We start from the raw sequence: 17,365 nt of genomic DNA on the forward strand, positions 1-17,365 counted from the left end.
ATAATCTTCTTCAAAGTGTCTGTTAACTACTTACTACAGCAAAAAATTCCACAATTGCTTCAGTTTAGCAAGGGCAGCATCTAAACATAAAAAATGACTTTGACACTTCCAACGTAATCGCAGCATGCCAAAAATAGATGCAACCAAACAAAAGAATGTTGGAGAGTGAGAGAGCGGGCACCAGTGTTGCTAGGGGAAATGCGTACATTTTGCATGAAAACATAAAGAAAACAGGGTAGAATGGGAACACTGATGGCAGCAAAATTGCAGCCGTGTGAGAATTCGTGAGAGATTCGCGACCTGCCAAAATAAGGACCAGCGAGCGGTTGAAGATAGAACTGATGGCACGGAATTAAAGGCAAAATAAAATATTTTAAAGTGCTTTTCAACCAACTTAAGGGTGCACAGCAACCAAAGAAGTTGTTGTCTTCTTATTCCAAAATTGTCAAACTTACGGACCCAATCCTGCAACAATCTGATTGTAAAAATAGTCTGTGTACAACTTTGTTGTAAACTATTGTTTAGACTGTACTTTAGGGGATGAATCAAAAATTGTACTTATAGTTCCCGTAGTTTTGAAGATACTAAAATGTCTGTAACAAAAATCTTGGTGCAAAAGCTCTGGTTGATGTGCACCGTTAAACACAACTTTATTATAAAAATGAAAATATAGATTTTTTCTTAAAGAGTTGCTGTTTACACGAATGCTGTTCGTTTTCGGCAAAATCGTAGAATAGGGTCCTAAAGCCTAATGTATATTTTTATGTACAACGGTTAATAAGGATTTAAAACAATGTATGATCACTTTTTTTCATATTTTTTCAAAAAACTTCAAAAATTTAAAGGGGATAGAAGTCTAATTAACTGAAACCAATAAGAAATGCATTTTCCTGCGTTTAAAATCATATTTAGCATGTTCAAAAAGCATGGGATCGTTCAAAAATATTTTCAATTTTGTGAATTTCAATGTACAGCACCGCAAAAAGTTTTTTTTTCGGCGAAAAAAAATCTCTTTAATACTTGGAAATTTTTAAAACTAATGATTGCAAAACAACTTGGCAGGAGTAAAATGCACTTTAAAACACTTTTTTGCAATTCCGTCGTGAAACTACTTACTTTTCCTGTCATTCTTGAACGACGAAATAGCCTACTTTTCTGTACCAAAAATAACAGAATCGAATAGCAACACTTTTCAAAATAAATGCTGAAAAGTTCTACTTTTCAGCACTGAAATGGGTGCTGAAAAGTTGAACTTTTCAGCACTTGTTTCGAAAAGTAACACTTTTCAACATTTTTTTGATTTAAACGATTTATTGACAAAATACATGAAAATTTGACTTGAAATTTCACTCAATGGGTGTTTTTCGGAATTGCAAAAAATGTTGTATGGAACTCGATGCAAAACTTGATTTTTTCAGCACTCTTCGTATTTATCCAACTCGGTGAACCTCGTTGGATAAATGTACGACTCGTGCTGAAAAAATCCTCTTTTTGCAACTTGTTGCATAAACTACCAAGGATGCCAGATGCACAGATTTGTCTGTGTTTCACAGACATTTGGGCTTGTGTCAGACATTTTTTGAGGCACACAGACTTTTAAAAAACTTCATTAAATGATTAATTTGTAAAAATTTTAACCGAAACTTATTTAGTTAGTTCTCAAATGCTTAAAAACGCAATTTCTGATGGATTTCAATGACTGTAAATTGATATATTTGAATTTTAGACAAGTGCACAGACATACACAGACTTTTTTACAGACATTTTAAAAAACCATCTGGCATCCCTGTAAACTACTATTTTCATTCAAATGTTGAGACCATGGCTTGTTATTTAAATTTTTATATTTTTTTATTTTGCGCAGAAATTTTGTTGGTCGGTGTAATTAGCATAGATCGGACCACAAAATTAATTCCAAAAATCAAGATGAAATCCAGGGTTTTTTTATTCTTAAACACAAAATTTTCAATTTTTGGGTTATTATCCTTCAAAAACACCCAAAAAGCAAAAAAAAATTGTTTCACGAACCTTTTCAAACCCAAAAACTCCAGAAATGATTATTATTATTTTTAAGAAATCCCCCTTTTTCAACCCGCCGTCAATGGTCAACATTTCGTAACGCCTGCCTGCCTGCCTGGTGTTCATTTTGACATCGCGCGCGCGTGTTCATTCTCGGTGCTGTGTTTATTTTGAAAAGCGCGCTCTTTTGGCCTGTCAAACGCCCGAACTCCTTCGCAGATCAGTGCCCTGTGCCAGGAAAAAACACGCAGTTTTCACGGGTTGGAAAATTATTTGCAAAAATTGGCGGAAAAACGGGCTCGGTTGTGCGTGAAAAGTGGTCCAGTTTGCGGGGGAGAAACTTCCGCACGGAACGAGAGTGTTTTTGTGCTGATTTTGGGTGGATTTGGTGCGGTTTAGAGTGAAATAAGTGAGGGCGCAAATTTGCCGGAACGCTTTTCCAAGTTTTTTTTTTTGGTGGTCTGCTAAGGGGAAAAGAAGAAAAAGATCGCTGATAGCTTAAGAAGTGAGGAAGAGAGAGCACGGAAGAGGACATCCTACCTGTGTGTTTTTGGAGGAAGGATTTTTGCTGACGATGGAATCGGTGGCCACCGGCGAGAGCAAGCTCTCGCCATCCGCCGCGGGCAAAAAAATGAAACAGACACGGTTGCCGTTTCAGGTAAGGGTTTCAAAATTAATCTAATTTAAAGTTAAAATGTTTTTTTTTGCAATCACGATATTCTTGAAAGATTTTTCTTTTTTCTCAAAATTTTTAGTGCATAAAAAACATTTTGCATCATTTTCTTTACAAATTCAGTTGCTACCGTACAAAATAAAGTGTAATAATATTTAGTAATAGTACATCATAGTAATTTTATTTGGAAACGATACCCTATTAGCTAGACCTCAAAAATAAAAAATAAAAAAATAGAACCGATTTCTGATCGATTTGAAGTCTTCGCCAAAGTTTCTAAGTTAGGATATGGATCATTTAAAAAAAAAATTACTCTGAAATTAATCAACGTTCCATTAAAAATACGACAAACAATCCTTGTTATTTTTTAAAAGTCGTTTAATTTTTTTTAAAAAATATTGAAGATAATCTTGAATTTTCGATCGAAAGTCACAGATTTGAGTAAAAGCCGCAGTTTTTCGGAGGAAACAAAAAAAGTTTCAGTTGCTGTTTATTTACATTTTGATGGATAGAAAAAGTGTTGTTTAAAGTGTTAACATTTAACTCTTTTTTTGCAATTGACGACATCTTAAAAACAATTGATTTATTTTTCAGTACAAAAAAAAAACAATTCTTAAAATTGTCTAAACCTTTGGAAAAATCATCATAACATTTTTAACTTTTTTTTTCACATAAAATCTGATCAAAGAGTCTATTTGATCAGGATGGTTTATAAAAAGTTGACCTTCTCCAAGTTACCCGAAACCAGTTTCTGAGTTCACGAAGTTTGATCTAGATTCGGCGTGGCCAAATATGGCCACGGAAAAAAATCTTGATTTTTTTATTTAATTTTTTGCAATGAATGATGAATGTTAAAAAATACGTCTTTTCTAAATAATTTTTTTTTAAGATTTAAAACATTTTTAAGTTTTGTGAAATAATACATTTAAAAAAAATTAATTAAAAATTACTATTTTTTTTTCTTTAAAAAATATTTGAAATTATAAAATTTTGAAGTTAAGAACTTCTAAAATTCCAGAATCTATGAATGCAAAACTTAAAAAAAGATTCACAAATTCCAGAAGTTACACATTTCAAAGCTTTGGGAATTTAAAAATGGACAATTTAGAAATTTAAAAAATTTAAGAATTTCAATATTTCTGAAACTTATAAATTTAATGCATAATACAATGCATTTCTGGAGTTTTTTTTTTAAAGGTAAAAAAAAACCTATTTGTCAGTTTTTGCTTTTTGGGTGATTTTTAATACCCCTGACTCAAGGCGGTTTCAAAAACACCCAAAAAGCAAAAACTGGAAATTTGGTTTATTGAACCTTTTCAAAAAAAAAAAAAAAATGAATAATAAAACTCCAGATTAAATTTTATTTCCCTAAAATTTCATGAGTCAAAAAAATTTTAATTTGTAATAAAAAAATAAGAAATTTTAAAATTTGGGAATTATAAAATTCAAAAATACAAACATGGAAAAAATAAAAAAAACTAAAAAAATGTATTTAGAAATTCCGAAATCCAAAAAATTAAAAAATCCAAAATAAAAAAAAAATATTTGGAAACTTATAAAATCAAAAATGAAAAAAAAATTAAAAGTTATTTAAATATTTTCAATGCTACGAATTTGATAATTTTGAAATTTCAGGATTTTAGAATTTTTTAAATTTAAATTTTTAAATTTCTAGCATTCTAGAATTGAAATTTCTGATATTTGTCTTGAATTTAAGATTTTAACATTTTTTTTTTTAATTTTTGAACATACTTTTTTTTTTAGAAGGACTGTATTCGCAAATTATATTGTAAAATAAATAAGTCTGTATTTTTTTTTCATATCCAAACATTATTCTGGGATAGAGAAAGCTAATTTAAAAAAAATGTTTGCAAAAACAAAATTAAATATGTTTAAAAAAAAAGACAAATAAATTTATGTTATGACCGAAACAGAATTTTAAAAACTTTTGGAACCGGAAAAAAATTGAAATCCGGGGAAAACCCGGGAATTCCAAATTAAAAATGTTGTTGCCACCCTGTTTTCAGTGTACTAAAATATTTTACGCTAGAGTTTACACTGGAGCAAAATCTTTAACCGGAGATATGCACTTTGGAAAAAAATGATTTTTGAAAAATGTCTGAAATCAATCTGAATCAAATTTTTTAAAATCATTTAAAAATGCAGTTCAAATAGATTATTTTAAGGTGAAATTTTCTGTTAATGACATTTTTTTACAATTTAGCCAACTACTTGCGATGTCTCTGAAAATATGATTTCGATCATCAATCTTATTTAAAAAAATATTTGTGAAATTTGTGCTCTTTAATAATAAAAAAAGTTCAATTTTGTAGAATCAAAAGTAACTTTAAAAAAAAGCTTTAACACATATTTGGAAATATTTAAATGTTGGGCTACATTTTAAAAATCTTTTTTTTTACAAACGAGCAGACAGTTAAAACGACATTTATTAAAATTGAAAAACTAACCAACAGTTTCCGAGATTAAGGCTAATAAAATGAGTTAAAAAAATAAGGCTAATAAAGTGACCTTGAGATAAACTAATTTTTCTCGAAATTTAATCCTTAACAGCGAACAGCAGTCCAATCAACAAAGTCTTGAAAAAATGTAGAAAATTATCTCAACTATTCGAACATGTTTTTGCTAGGGTGCTTCTCCTTCATGAAGTTTTTTTAAATTACAAAAAAAACTGATCATTAAAAAATAATCTCAAAACTAAAAAATGGTACACTTTATCAAAAAATGTGTGAAGTTATTTTTGATGGCGCATTTGATTTTTCATTTATAAATGATTTTAAAAATTTTGTTCGGCAATGTCTCTGGTACCATATTTTACACCATTCTCAATTGCAAAATATGCCTTTTTTACCCCTTAAATATAAAAATCTTGAATTTTATTTGCAATGGTCTTATTTTGGGAATTAAACTTTTACCAATAAAAAGTCAAACATTTTTTTCCGTGTTTCTTCCTTTTGCCGAAGACCGATCGGAAAATACTTTGTAGACCAGTCTGCAATATTGTATGGAGCCTTGTACGAAAAAAAATAATGATGCATAATGGCTTGATTCAATCGTTTGATCCAAATAAAACTGCAACTTGTTTCAGAAAATAAATGTCTAATTTATTTTGCGATTCGGCCCACCGTGCACTGGCCAGCCCTACCCCACTGAATTAACCGCCAAGACGATTCGTTGAAAAACTCTCTTTCCCTTTTTTTTCGCAGGTCCTCACCGGTTCCCCCACGCCAGCGGCCATCGCCCCGGCCACCGCTTCCCCCACGTCCCTGCGCAGCGAGTCCCGTAAGCGCAAGCCCTCGGTCGAGTCGACGGTGGCGGTGGACGCGCTGCGCGCCGCCAAGATCGGCCGCACCTCCGAAGCCAAGGAGAACGTCAAGGACGCGGTCGATGCGGTGATTCTGCTGGACGATGATTCGATGCCCGGAGTCGGGGCGGATGACGAGGGGAGTAACAGCCGGGACTTGGTTGATGTGCGGAAGGACGGGAAGTTGGTCAAGGTGGCGACGCCCAAGGAGGGTGGGAGTGAGAGTGGAGAGGGGAGTTCGGATCGGAAGATCCGGATCAAGCTGCCGATGGCGTCGAAGAAGCGGAAGAGCGCGGGAGGTAAGGAGGGCTCGGAGAAGAAGAAGAAGGTGGTGAAGGAGAAAAAGAGGGGGAAGAAGGAGGGGAAGGGGAAGGTTGAACCTGCTGCGGATGCGGAACCGATTGCGATCGACGATAGTGATTTGTCTGAGGATGAGAAGGAGGAACCGGAGAAGGCGAAGGAAGCCGATGAGCAACCGGTGGTTGAGGAAAAAGCTAAGGAAACTTCTAAAAAAGTAGAGGAAGTTGTGGAGGAACCATTAAAAGATCAAGAAAACGTCAAGAACGACGAATCTAAGACAGAAGATAAGGAAGCGGTTGAGGAAACTCCAGCAAAAACTGAAGAGAAAGTCGAAGAAATGCCGTCGGAGACGGCCAAATCAGAGGTGACACCTCGCCGAGGAAGGCCTCGTCAATCGCGAGCTTCCAAAGAGGAAAGCGAAAAGAAGAAATCGCCCAAGCCGAGACGATCTTCCGTGAAGGCGGCAAAGACGACGAAGCAACAGGAAACATCAGAGGAAGTAAAGGCGGCTGTCGAGGAAGTCGCTGAATCGAAAGCTGAACCAACGAAGACAGTTGAGGAAGACGTTTCAACTGAAGAAGTAAAGGAGAAAGAACCGGCAAAGACTTCGGACGTCGAATCAAGCGACAAATCGAAGGAACAACCAGAAGAACCTTCCAAGACATCAGAAGTCGAGGCAAAGCCGGAAAAGGAGACTAAAGTAGTCAAGGAAGCCAAGACTCCAAGCGTCACCGACAGCAACGGCAAGCGCACGCGGTACTCTCGAGCAGCTTCTGCGAAGAAGCCAGAAGGTGCGGAAGAGACACCGAACAAGGAGACAACACCAGAGGACAAGAAACCGCCCTCCGCCAAAGGCGCCCTGGACAAGTTCTTCGCCAAGGTGCAGAACGGACCCGAGGACAAGCCCAAGATCGTCGTGACGGTAGAGCCGTCGGAAGAACCGATGGAGGTGGATTCTGCAGAGTCCCGCAACAACACCATCGCCAGCATCTGCCTGAACGACTCGGACGACGGAGAAAACACGGCGGACGCCGAGGAGAACGCGTACATGCTGTGCACGCCCAACTCCAAGGACCGGACGGCGCTGTCCGGCGCCGCGGACAACCGGAAGCTTACGCCCAAGCAGATGGCCCGCAAGATGGAGGCGGAGAAGCGGCTGGCGCTGAAGCAGCAGGAGCTGGAAGATCGCAAGCGCAAGAAGGAGGAGGAACGCGAAGCGAAGCAGAAGGAGCGCGAAGAGCAGGAACGGCTGCGCAAAAAGGAGAAGGAAGACAAGGAGGAACAGAAGCGAAAGGAGCGCGAGGAAAAGGAAGAGCAAAAGCGGAAGGAGCGCGAAGAAAAGGAGGAGCAGAAGCGCAAGGAGAAGGAGGAAAAAGACGAACAAAAGCGCAAGGAACGAGAGGAAAAGGAAAAGAAACGTCAAGCGGAGCTGGACGCCAAGAACGAAGAGAAGCGCAAAAAGGACGAGCAAAAGGAGGAGGAACGTCGCAAAAAGGAAGAGGAAAAGGAAGCGGAAGAAAAGCGCAAGCAGAAAACCGCTCAAGCCTTCCAGAGCTTCTTCGTGAAGAAAGCCGGCGGCGGCTCGAAGCACTCGGACGACGAGAACTCCATGGAGTCCTCCGGCGAAGATCATCAGTTCCTGCCACCTCAGCAGCAAGCGTTCATGCCGTTCTGCGTCAAGGGGGACATGCGGCTGGCGCCGACCTGCCGAGTAACCCTCCCGAAAGACCGCAAGCTAAAGCTGGAAGACCTGCTCCGGAAGTCCAGCGACGAGCAGGGCAAGCAAGCCGTCGTGGTCGAACGCAGCGAACTCTACCTGGGTCAGCTAAAATCCGCCCAGTACCAAGCCGGAACAATGGACCGAACGTGGATCGCGGAAGAGGAGGACGCGGACGGAGCGGAGGATGACGTCATGATTGTCGGTAAGAGAACCCTTAAACCAACCAAACCTTAAAAAATAATCAAATTTATTTTTTTTAGACGACGACGTGTGCCACCAGATTGAGGAGGACCGGACGGCGGTGCCGAGCAAGCGGTATCGCGCCAAGTACTTTTTGTTTGAGGAGAACCGGCGGCCGCCGTACCGGGGTACGTGGCGGAAGAAGAGCGCCAACATTCGGCCGCGGAAACCGTTTGCGCAGGATACGGTGAGTAATCTACTTGTGGAAAGACTAACCACAAACTTGACCCCGGTAACAAAGATGTAAAGCATTTGATGGAAGCGGATCTAATTGTGCTGAAGCGGATGAAAGATGGAACACATAATAGGGAATCACTGTCAAATTTGTGAAAGTAAAACTACTTTCAGGTTGAATTCTTTCATGAATTAAACTTACCTTAAGGGGATACAGGAAAGTCCGCTGACCTTTTGTCTTTCAACCATTTTTTAGGGAGTTTATTTTTGAATAGGGCTAATAAACTAAATATTTATTATTTGCTCTCTGAGTGTTTTGGAAACCGTAAAGTGAGGATTTCAAAAACATTAAAAAAGCAAAAAAATAAAAATAAAACAAATCCTCAATTGCTCATTTAAGCTGAGTACGCAGCTAGGAGGGAACATGGTCTATTTTTCAACTATATTATTATAGATTATAATTTTTGTACTTTAAAAAGTACTGGAAAGAAGAACTCTTAAAATAATAGGAAATTTTAGGGTTGGAAGTTTGACTAGTTTTATGTGACTTTGCCAATGTTTTTTAAAAATTTCAGGGGTCAACTTTGGCTGTGTTTTTAACTAACTTTTCCTATATTTAAAGTAAAAGGAAATGTGCAGTAATTTTTGTAGTGTCTCAGCGATGTCTCTATGTTTTTTTTATTTAAATGACAATGCTGGCATTCTAAAGCAGAAAATGTGAAAACAAGCAAAAAATAGAAAAAAAGGCTGTAAAAATATAAAAATAGATAGGCTGTACTGAGGTGGTAGAGTAGGAAAAAAACAAACACAAACCAAACAAGATAAATGCAGATTAAAAAACTAAATATGAAACAAGAAAAATCTAGAACGAAAAAAGTAAAAAAAAAATCGTAGAAAAAAGGTGCTGAAAATGATCTCCTAAACAAGACAAAATAACAATTTTCGAAAAAAACTTGGGCAGTAGAGGGTTGAGTTACTGAGTTTTTGATTGTTATCATTTTTGAATTTGAAAATTTCAAAATTTTAAAATTTTACATGCTGCGAATTTTAGAATTTTAAAACAATTATTATATGTGAGAATTTAAAATTTTTGGGTTTTCTTTAGTTTTTGATCTTGAGATTTTAAAATTGTAGTTTTAAAATTTTTGTATTTATGATTGTTTTTTCTTTTTGAACTTCAGAGTTTTAAAATCTATGAATTTCGCCATTTGGATAATTTGCAAATTGAAAATTTTAGATTGTGTTATAGAATGTGCATATGTTATTTTAGATTTTAAGAATAATTTTATGATTTTTTTAGAATTTCAACAATTTCAAGAATGTTAGGAATTTTAAGTTATTTTTTAAAATTTCAACAATTTCAAGAATGTTAGGAATTTTAAGTTATTTTTTTATATTTTAAAATTGTATGGTTTTTAGGTTTTTGAATTTTTGTAATTTGATTTTTCGAATGTTTGCATCTATTTTTTAATCTCTTTGAGGATTTGAAATTTGAATTTAAGAATTCTCGCTTACTTTTTCGAATGATCCTTAGTACATTGGAAATCCATAGCGCATTAGTTGTTTTGAAAAATTATAGATCTAGAATTAAGAAATTTAAGAATTTGAAAAATTTTACAAATTTAAAAAAAAATCTATAATTTTGCAAATTTCAAAAAAGTTCATAAATGTATAGAATTTGAAGACTTTTTAAATATTAAAAAAAACAATTACAAAAAACTCAAGAATTTCAGTTATTAAAAAAAAATCAAAAATTTCAGAACAGTCCAAAATTAAAAAAAGTCCATAATTTAAAAAAAATTAAGTATTAATTTTTTTTTAAAGTAGAATTTCAAGAATAACAAGAATTTTATTGATTTCAACAATAAAATAAAATTTAAAGAATTTCAACAATTGGGTACTAAAGCCATATGTCAATTTTTATGTACAACGGTAAAAAACACGATCAAAAACCATTTCTGATCACTTTTTTCCATTTTTATGCAAAAAAATATTGACAAGACAACATTTTTCCGATGCATCAAATATGGTCCCCTTGGAACGAGCTGCCAAGCAGGAACTTTTCTGTCAAGAAGGACCGTGGGGTTAATTTTTCAAAATTGATTTAAAAATCCATTTTAAACTCTTTGTGGTCGTACAAAGGGTCATTGTACTCAGAAAATCAGCTTTATCGCTGTAAAAATTAATATTAGCAATCTGAGCTGAATCTGAAAGCTGAATCGAGTTTTGAGAATATTAGAAATTTCATAAATTTTTAAATTTAAAAAAAAATTAATGATTTTTTATGAATTTCAAAAATTTTATAAATTTTTTAGAATTTCAAAAATTTGAGAGAAATTTTAAGAATTTTTAAAATTTCAAGTGTTTCAAAATTTCTATAATTTAATTAATTTCAGCAATTTCAAGAATTTTAAGAACTTTAGAAATTTCTAATTTTTTTAAAAATTTCAAAAATTTCAAAAATTTTAAAAATTTTAAGAATTTCAAAAAATTTAAGAATTTCAAAAATTTTAAGAATTTCAAAAAATTTAAGAATTTCAAAATTTTTAAAAATTTCAAAAATTTTAAGAATTTCAAAAATTTTAAGAATTCCAAAAATTTTAAGAATTTCAAAAATTTTAAGAATTTCAAAAATTTTATTAATTCAAGAATTTCAAGAATTCAAGAATTTTAAGATTTTTAAGAATGTCAATAATGTCATGAGTTTTAAGAATTTTAAGAATTTTAAGAATTTTAAGAATTTTAAGAATTTTAAGAATTTTAAGAATTTTAAGAATTTTAAGAATTTTAAGAATTTTAAGAATTTTAAGAATTTTAAGAATTTTAAGAATTTTAAGAATTTTAAGAATTTTAAGAATTTTAAGAATTTTAAGAATTTTAAGAATTTTAAGAATTTTAAGAATTTTAAGAATTTTAAGAATTTTAAGAATTTTAAGAATTTTAAGAATTTTAAGAATTTTAAGAATTTTAAGAATTTTAAGAATTTTAGAAATTTTAAGAATTTTAAGAATTTTAAGAATTTTAAGAATTTTAAGAATTTTAAGAATTTTAAGAATTTTAAGAATTTTAAGAATTTTAAGAATTTTAAGAATTATAAGAATTTTAAGAATTTTAAGAATTTTAAGAATTTCAAGAATTTTAAGAATTTTAAGAATTTTAAGAATTTTAAGAATTTTAAGAATTTTAAGAATTTTAAGAATTTTAAGAATTTTAAGAATTTTAAGAATTTTAAGAATTTTAAAATTTTAAGAATTTTAAGAATTTTAAGAATTTTAAGAATTTTAAGAATTTTAAGAATTTTAAGAATTTTAAGAATTTTAAGAATTTTAAGAATTTTAAGAATTTTATGAATTTTAAGAATTTTAAGAATTTTAGGAATTTTAAGAATTTTAAGAATTTTAAGAATTTTAAGAATTTTAAGAATTTTAGGAATTTTAAGAATTTTAAGAATGTTAAGAATTTTAAGAATTTTAAGAATTTTAAGATGTTTAAGAATTTTAAGAATTTTAAGAATTTTAAGAACTTTAGAAATTTTTAATTTTTTTTTAAATTTCAAAAATTTCAAAAATTTTAAAAATTTTAAAAATTTTAAGAATTTCAAAAAATTTAAGAATTTCAAAATTTTTAAGAATTTCAAAAATTTTAAGAATTTCAAACATTTTAAGAATTCAAGAATTTTAAGAATTTTAAGAATTTTAAGAATTTTAAGAATTTTAAGAATTTTAAGAATTTTAAGAATTTTAAGAATTTTAAGAATTTTAAGAATTTTAAGAATTTTAAGAATTTTAAGAATTTTAAGAATTTTAAGAATTTTAAGAATTTTAAGAATTTTAAGAATTTTAAGAATTTTAAGAATTTTAAGAATTTTAAGAATTTTAAGAATTTTAAGAATTTTAAGAATGTTAAGAATTTTAAGAATGTTAAGAATTTTAAGAATTTTAAGAATTTTAAGATGTTTAAGAATTTTAAGAATTTTAAGAATTTTAAGAATTTTAAGAATTTTAAGAATTTTAAGAATTTTAAGAATTTTAATTTCAAGAATATTAAGAATTTGAAATTTTTTGAAGAATTTCAAGAGTTCTAATAATTTTTAGAATTTCAAGAATTCAAGATTTTTAAGAATTTCAAGACTTTCAAGAATTTCAAGAATTTCAAGAATTTCAAGAATTTTAAGAATTTCAAGAATATCAAGAATTTCAAGAATTTGAAGAATTTAAAGAATTTAAAGAATTTAAGAAAATTTAAAGAATTTCAAGAATTTCAAGAATTTCCAGAATTTTAAGAATTTTGAAGAATTCCGAGAATTTAAAAAATTTCTACAATTTCTAGAATTAAAAAAAAAATTAGAATTCTAGATTTTCAAAAAATTTTAGAATTTCAAGAATTGTAAGAATTTTAATTTTTTTAACAAATTCAAAAATTTCCAAAATTCGCAATTCGCAATTCGCAATTTTCAGTGTAAGAACGGGCCTTGACCGATCTTATGCACTAGGTTCCCGACGAACACGCACTGCCCTTACACCTACATCTCACCCTTGCTCTGAGTCAGTACGAGCAGCACGCTAGAACACGCTTTGAGTGTTCGTGCCAGGCATGCACACCTTCTTTTCCGGTTACGCATTTTAACTCGGCCGGGGGTGGTACATTACGTAGGGTTTGATGTAAGTATAAGCGCCTAACCATCTATAGTGTGCCTATCAACTTTCATTAAAGCAATAACTGTTTTATTTTAGTTTGATTTCAAAAACTAATTGTTATTTTACTGTGTATTGTTTTCTCCTGAAATCTCCCCTATTGTTGAGTCGTGTTTATCTGTTGCTATTTCTTTTGTCGCGGTGCTGTGTTACAATATTTTGGTCCTAAGCATGTTATAAAAGTTTTTCAAAAGTACAATAGTAATATTTGTGTTAATCCTTTAATCATTCCATAAATTGAGTAAGGGCTCGAACCTCACTTGCTTAAGAAAAAGGTGAAGTTTCAAAACAATAGATAGTAAGAGAGAATTTATTTTATAAAAATCAAATATCAATAGTAAGAGAATGTTGAGCGTATTTTGAAGAATAAAAATGAGAAGCTAGTTGTATTAGATGTAAAATTAGACTATAGTTAATAAATAGAGATACAAAACAAGCTTAGATTATAGTAATGATAATTTATAGGACAGGTAAAGAATTATTCAAATAAATAAATTTGCAATAAAATCAAAAAAGATTAGGCGAATGATAAATAGACATGATATTACTAGTACATTAAGGAAAAGTATATTTTTAAGGAAAAAAAAAAACAAAACAAAGTTTGTTACAGCAGTATCAATTGATAGAAAAGAGTGGAAAAGCTTTGAGAGATAAGAGAATCAAAAGTTAGTAAAACTAAAATCATATGATGGATATTAAATAGAAGAATCAGTGAAGAATTGGGAATCAGAAGAGCAAAATAAAAATAGGAGATAGGTGGTAGCTGAGAATGAAGAGAAGAGAAACCCCGTTGTGCGATGTTTCAGGTACATCCACAGCAGTTGACTCAACATACTGCGAATCAAAACAATACCGTCTACAATCACAAATTACTTCCCTTTCCCACATTGTCGCGCCCCTTTCTTTTAGCCGTCTCGACTCTGACCCGCGGTGGTCAAAGGTTTACGATCCGTTTCCACAGGCCACCAGCTAGGTCATCATGAAAACCAAGCCAACGTGGAGGTAAGAAAATAGGACACTCGCAAGGAACCAGAGCTATACTGTTCTGATCAAGATAATTCGGATGATCTAACAGAACTACGGATGTAGTTAGTTACGCTCCTTCCAGGATGTTCCTTACGTGGACGTCAACCGAAGAACACGCAACAAGGTCAGTGCCATTGCATGCTCTTAGGTATCAATCCTTGGCCTGCAACAAATTCAAAAATTTCCAAAATAAAAAAAAATTTAACGGTTTCTCAAATTTAATGAATTTTAAGATTTTAGAATATTTTTTTTTGATATCTGGCGATTAAAAAGATTAAATCATGTGGGATCCTAACCTAAAATATATTATTTTTTAAATCGGCAATGTGCCTTCTGAGCAACGAGGCTATGAAATGGGCTTGATTTAGGTATTAAACCTCAAATAGGAGATAACCACCTTGATGACTTAAATTCTGCTCTGCTTTTTGAAATACTGTTTTATTTTTAAGCTAATTCCAAGAAAACTTTTAACAATTTCAGAAATTCTTCGACTACGAGGTCGACTCGGACGACGAGTGGGAGGAGGAGGAACCGGGCGAGTCGCTGCACGGCAGCGACGACGAAAAGGACGTCGACAAGGAGGAGGAAGACTACGAGGTGGACAACGACTTCTTCGTGCCGCACGGCCATCTCAGCGACGAGGAGCTGCAGGCGGAGGACGACGTCGCCGACGACAACAGTCCGGAGGCGCAAAAGGCCAAGCTGAAGATCATGCAGCAGGAGTTTGCGGCGGAGATGAAGAAAAAGACGGAAAAGATCAAACCGCGGCTGATCGGGTGTTTGTGGGAGAATGGCGGCAGCGGGAACGAGCGGTCCGAGTGTTCGGCGGTGATTTGGGAAATTTTGAAGGCCCGCGCCATGCTGTTCGACCCGGAGGAACCGATTTCGTTCACGACCGTGCGCAGCAGCGAACCGGACTCGAACAGTTCGTCGCCGGCGAAGCCGGGTGAAGCGAGCTCGGCGACGGAACGCGTCCCGAAGGCGAAGATGGTCAAACTGGTTGACGAGGGCGTCCGCGAGTTGATCATGATGATTCATGGGTGTGGCCAGAATCGGAGCTTCCTGGTGAAGGAGTTCCTTGCGTACTGGGGCAAACGGAGGGACGACGGGGAAAAGGTGCCCCAGTTTGCGCCGGACAGCATTCGGACGAAGATTTTGGAGATTTCCAGCTGGCGGCCGTGTCCGGAGGAGGGCCCGATGCAGAACAAGATGTGCTGGTACGTGAACAAAGAGGCGCTGGTGCGGTACGAGCTGACGGATTTGAAGGTGCCCACCGGGTGGGACTACATCCTGAAGCCGATCGTGAAGAGCAAAAAGGAGCGCAAGGAGAAGGATAAGGACGCGGAGGGTGGTGGTGAGGGGGAAGAGGGAGGGGAGGAGAAGAAGACGCCACCGAAGAAGAAGAAGAGCAAGGAGGTGGTTAACGGAGAGGAGAAGGAGAAGAAGGAGAGGTGAGTGGTCTTGCTACAAGAGTTGATTTTTTGGTCCTATCAATTTCATTTTTATATTCTTTCAGACAATCATCCACGCCCAGTTCCTCGTCCAAAGCGAAACCCGCCGCCGGCGCCGCAATCACCAAATTCACCAAGAAGCTCTCCGAGGACGAAAAGCGAAAACAGTTTGCCAAGGAGCGGAAAAAATCCATCACCAACGGAGCAGAAGCCACCACCACCCCAAATCAAAAGCCAAAGGCCAAACCCTCCAGCAGCACCAAGAAGACTCCAACGGCGGCGGCAAGCTCCAGCACAGATTCCCAGCAGCAGCCGAAGAAGCGCGTCCAGCTGTTGATGTCGGTTCCGCGGGGGCAGTCGATTCCGCAGGCCACCAAAAATAACCTGATTAGCCAGTTTTTGGCCAAGAAGCCGGCGGATGCCGGAAGCAGCAGTACCAGCGGCAGCAATAAGGGTCTGGAGCGGATGGACGTGGACGAGATTGTAGTGTTAGACGATTAAAGCGGGACCAGGGAACACGGACGGAGAGATCCGGAACATCTCGGTTTAATGTGTTTCTTTTTTGTGTCTCGTTGCATTACAAGTTGTAAGTTATTATAATTTAAGGATTATTTTGTTTCCCCCGCTGGATCGCGTTTATTTCTTGGTTTTCCTCCAAGTGGCCAACCTTGAAGTTTTTTTTAGGTTTGCCGATTGATAGCTTTGCGACATTTTCCCTAACAATCGGCGCTTCTTAGCTCAGACAGGCACTGCATTATATACATATATACACATTTTAGAAACTAGTTCTATTAGTTCTAACAGTAGCGGTAAGATTGTTGTCTCTCATTGTTCATCCCCCACTCCCAATTTTGCAAATAAAAGCTTTCAACCTTAGACAAAAACTACTGGCAAAAAAAGCTAAGTTTGATTAAATCTTCCCGCTCACAATCAAAGTGACCGTTGCAAATTGAAAAAAAAATCATATCAACCGATCAGAACGAGAGAGAAAGAGACGAGGCGGACGACAGCAAAAAAAAAAGAGTTGAATAAACTGTGAATAGTGAATAAAATACATGCATATTTTTAAACGCACTTTAAAACGATGGCGCCGTTTTTTATTTCACTTCTCATTCGAACAGAAATATGCTGACATGATCATTTCCGTCATTCTTGTGGTCGTTTCGCTTTGGAGTCGGCTGGTTCCGGGTTGATGCGCGCTAAAATGAGGTGGAAAAATGTGGGAAATTTATAATGGGTTTAGAAATAGTTCTGGATGAGGGATGAAATGAGTCAAGAGTTGATTGAACTTCACAAAGTAAACGAAAAACCTTAGATTTCCGATAACGATTACGAAAACGCTCACCCTGTACCTGTTGTACTTCGACCGTGGCACTGTCAAAATCCGAGACCTGGACGTTGGACGGATTTTTGGGTAAACTGGCGGTTTTACTCCAAGAACCCGATGGACGTAGCGCAATGCCACCGTTGTCAGAACTGCAACCTCCAGCCCCCACTGCGTGAAGTGCGGTGAAACACACCTCTCGGAGGAGTGCGGCACGAAAGGCGAACTTGGGGGATGGGGCGCAGCAAGAAGTCACCGGGGAAGATCTCTTTACCCTGCCGGAGTTCTTTGCTCTCGCGGGGGAGATGATGATGCGGTTTCGGACCTGCCTTAACAAGATGGAGCAACGTCTGGCTCTCGGGGAGCTGATGGTTAAGCACATCTACAAAGGATAAAAAAAACTTTTATCTAATTATTAGCTT

The 17,365-nt window shown here is 35.1% G+C and overlaps 1 protein-coding gene across 1 annotated transcript; it reads left to right on the top strand.

Moving 5' to 3' along the window:
* The first annotated feature begins 2,228 nt into the window (after positions 1-2,228).
* LOC120413676 (chromatin assembly factor 1 subunit A) lies at positions 2,229-16,568 on the top strand. The gene is made up of 5 exons (XM_039574604.2): positions 2,229-2,677; positions 5,917-8,236; positions 8,295-8,461; positions 14,649-15,619; positions 15,685-16,568. Exons 1-5 carry the CDS (start codon positions 2,594-2,596, stop codon positions 16,118-16,120), a joined length of 3,978 nt encoding a protein of 1,325 aa, XP_039430538.1. The 5' UTR covers positions 2,229-2,593; the 3' UTR covers positions 16,121-16,568.
* Positions 16,569-17,365: the final 797 nt, after the last annotated feature.

Source organism: Culex pipiens, chromosome 3 (assembly GCF_016801865.2).
Source record: "Culex pipiens pallens isolate TS chromosome 3, TS_CPP_V2, whole genome shotgun sequence".
NCBI classification, from domain to species: domain Eukaryota; kingdom Metazoa; phylum Arthropoda; class Insecta; order Diptera; family Culicidae; genus Culex; species Culex pipiens.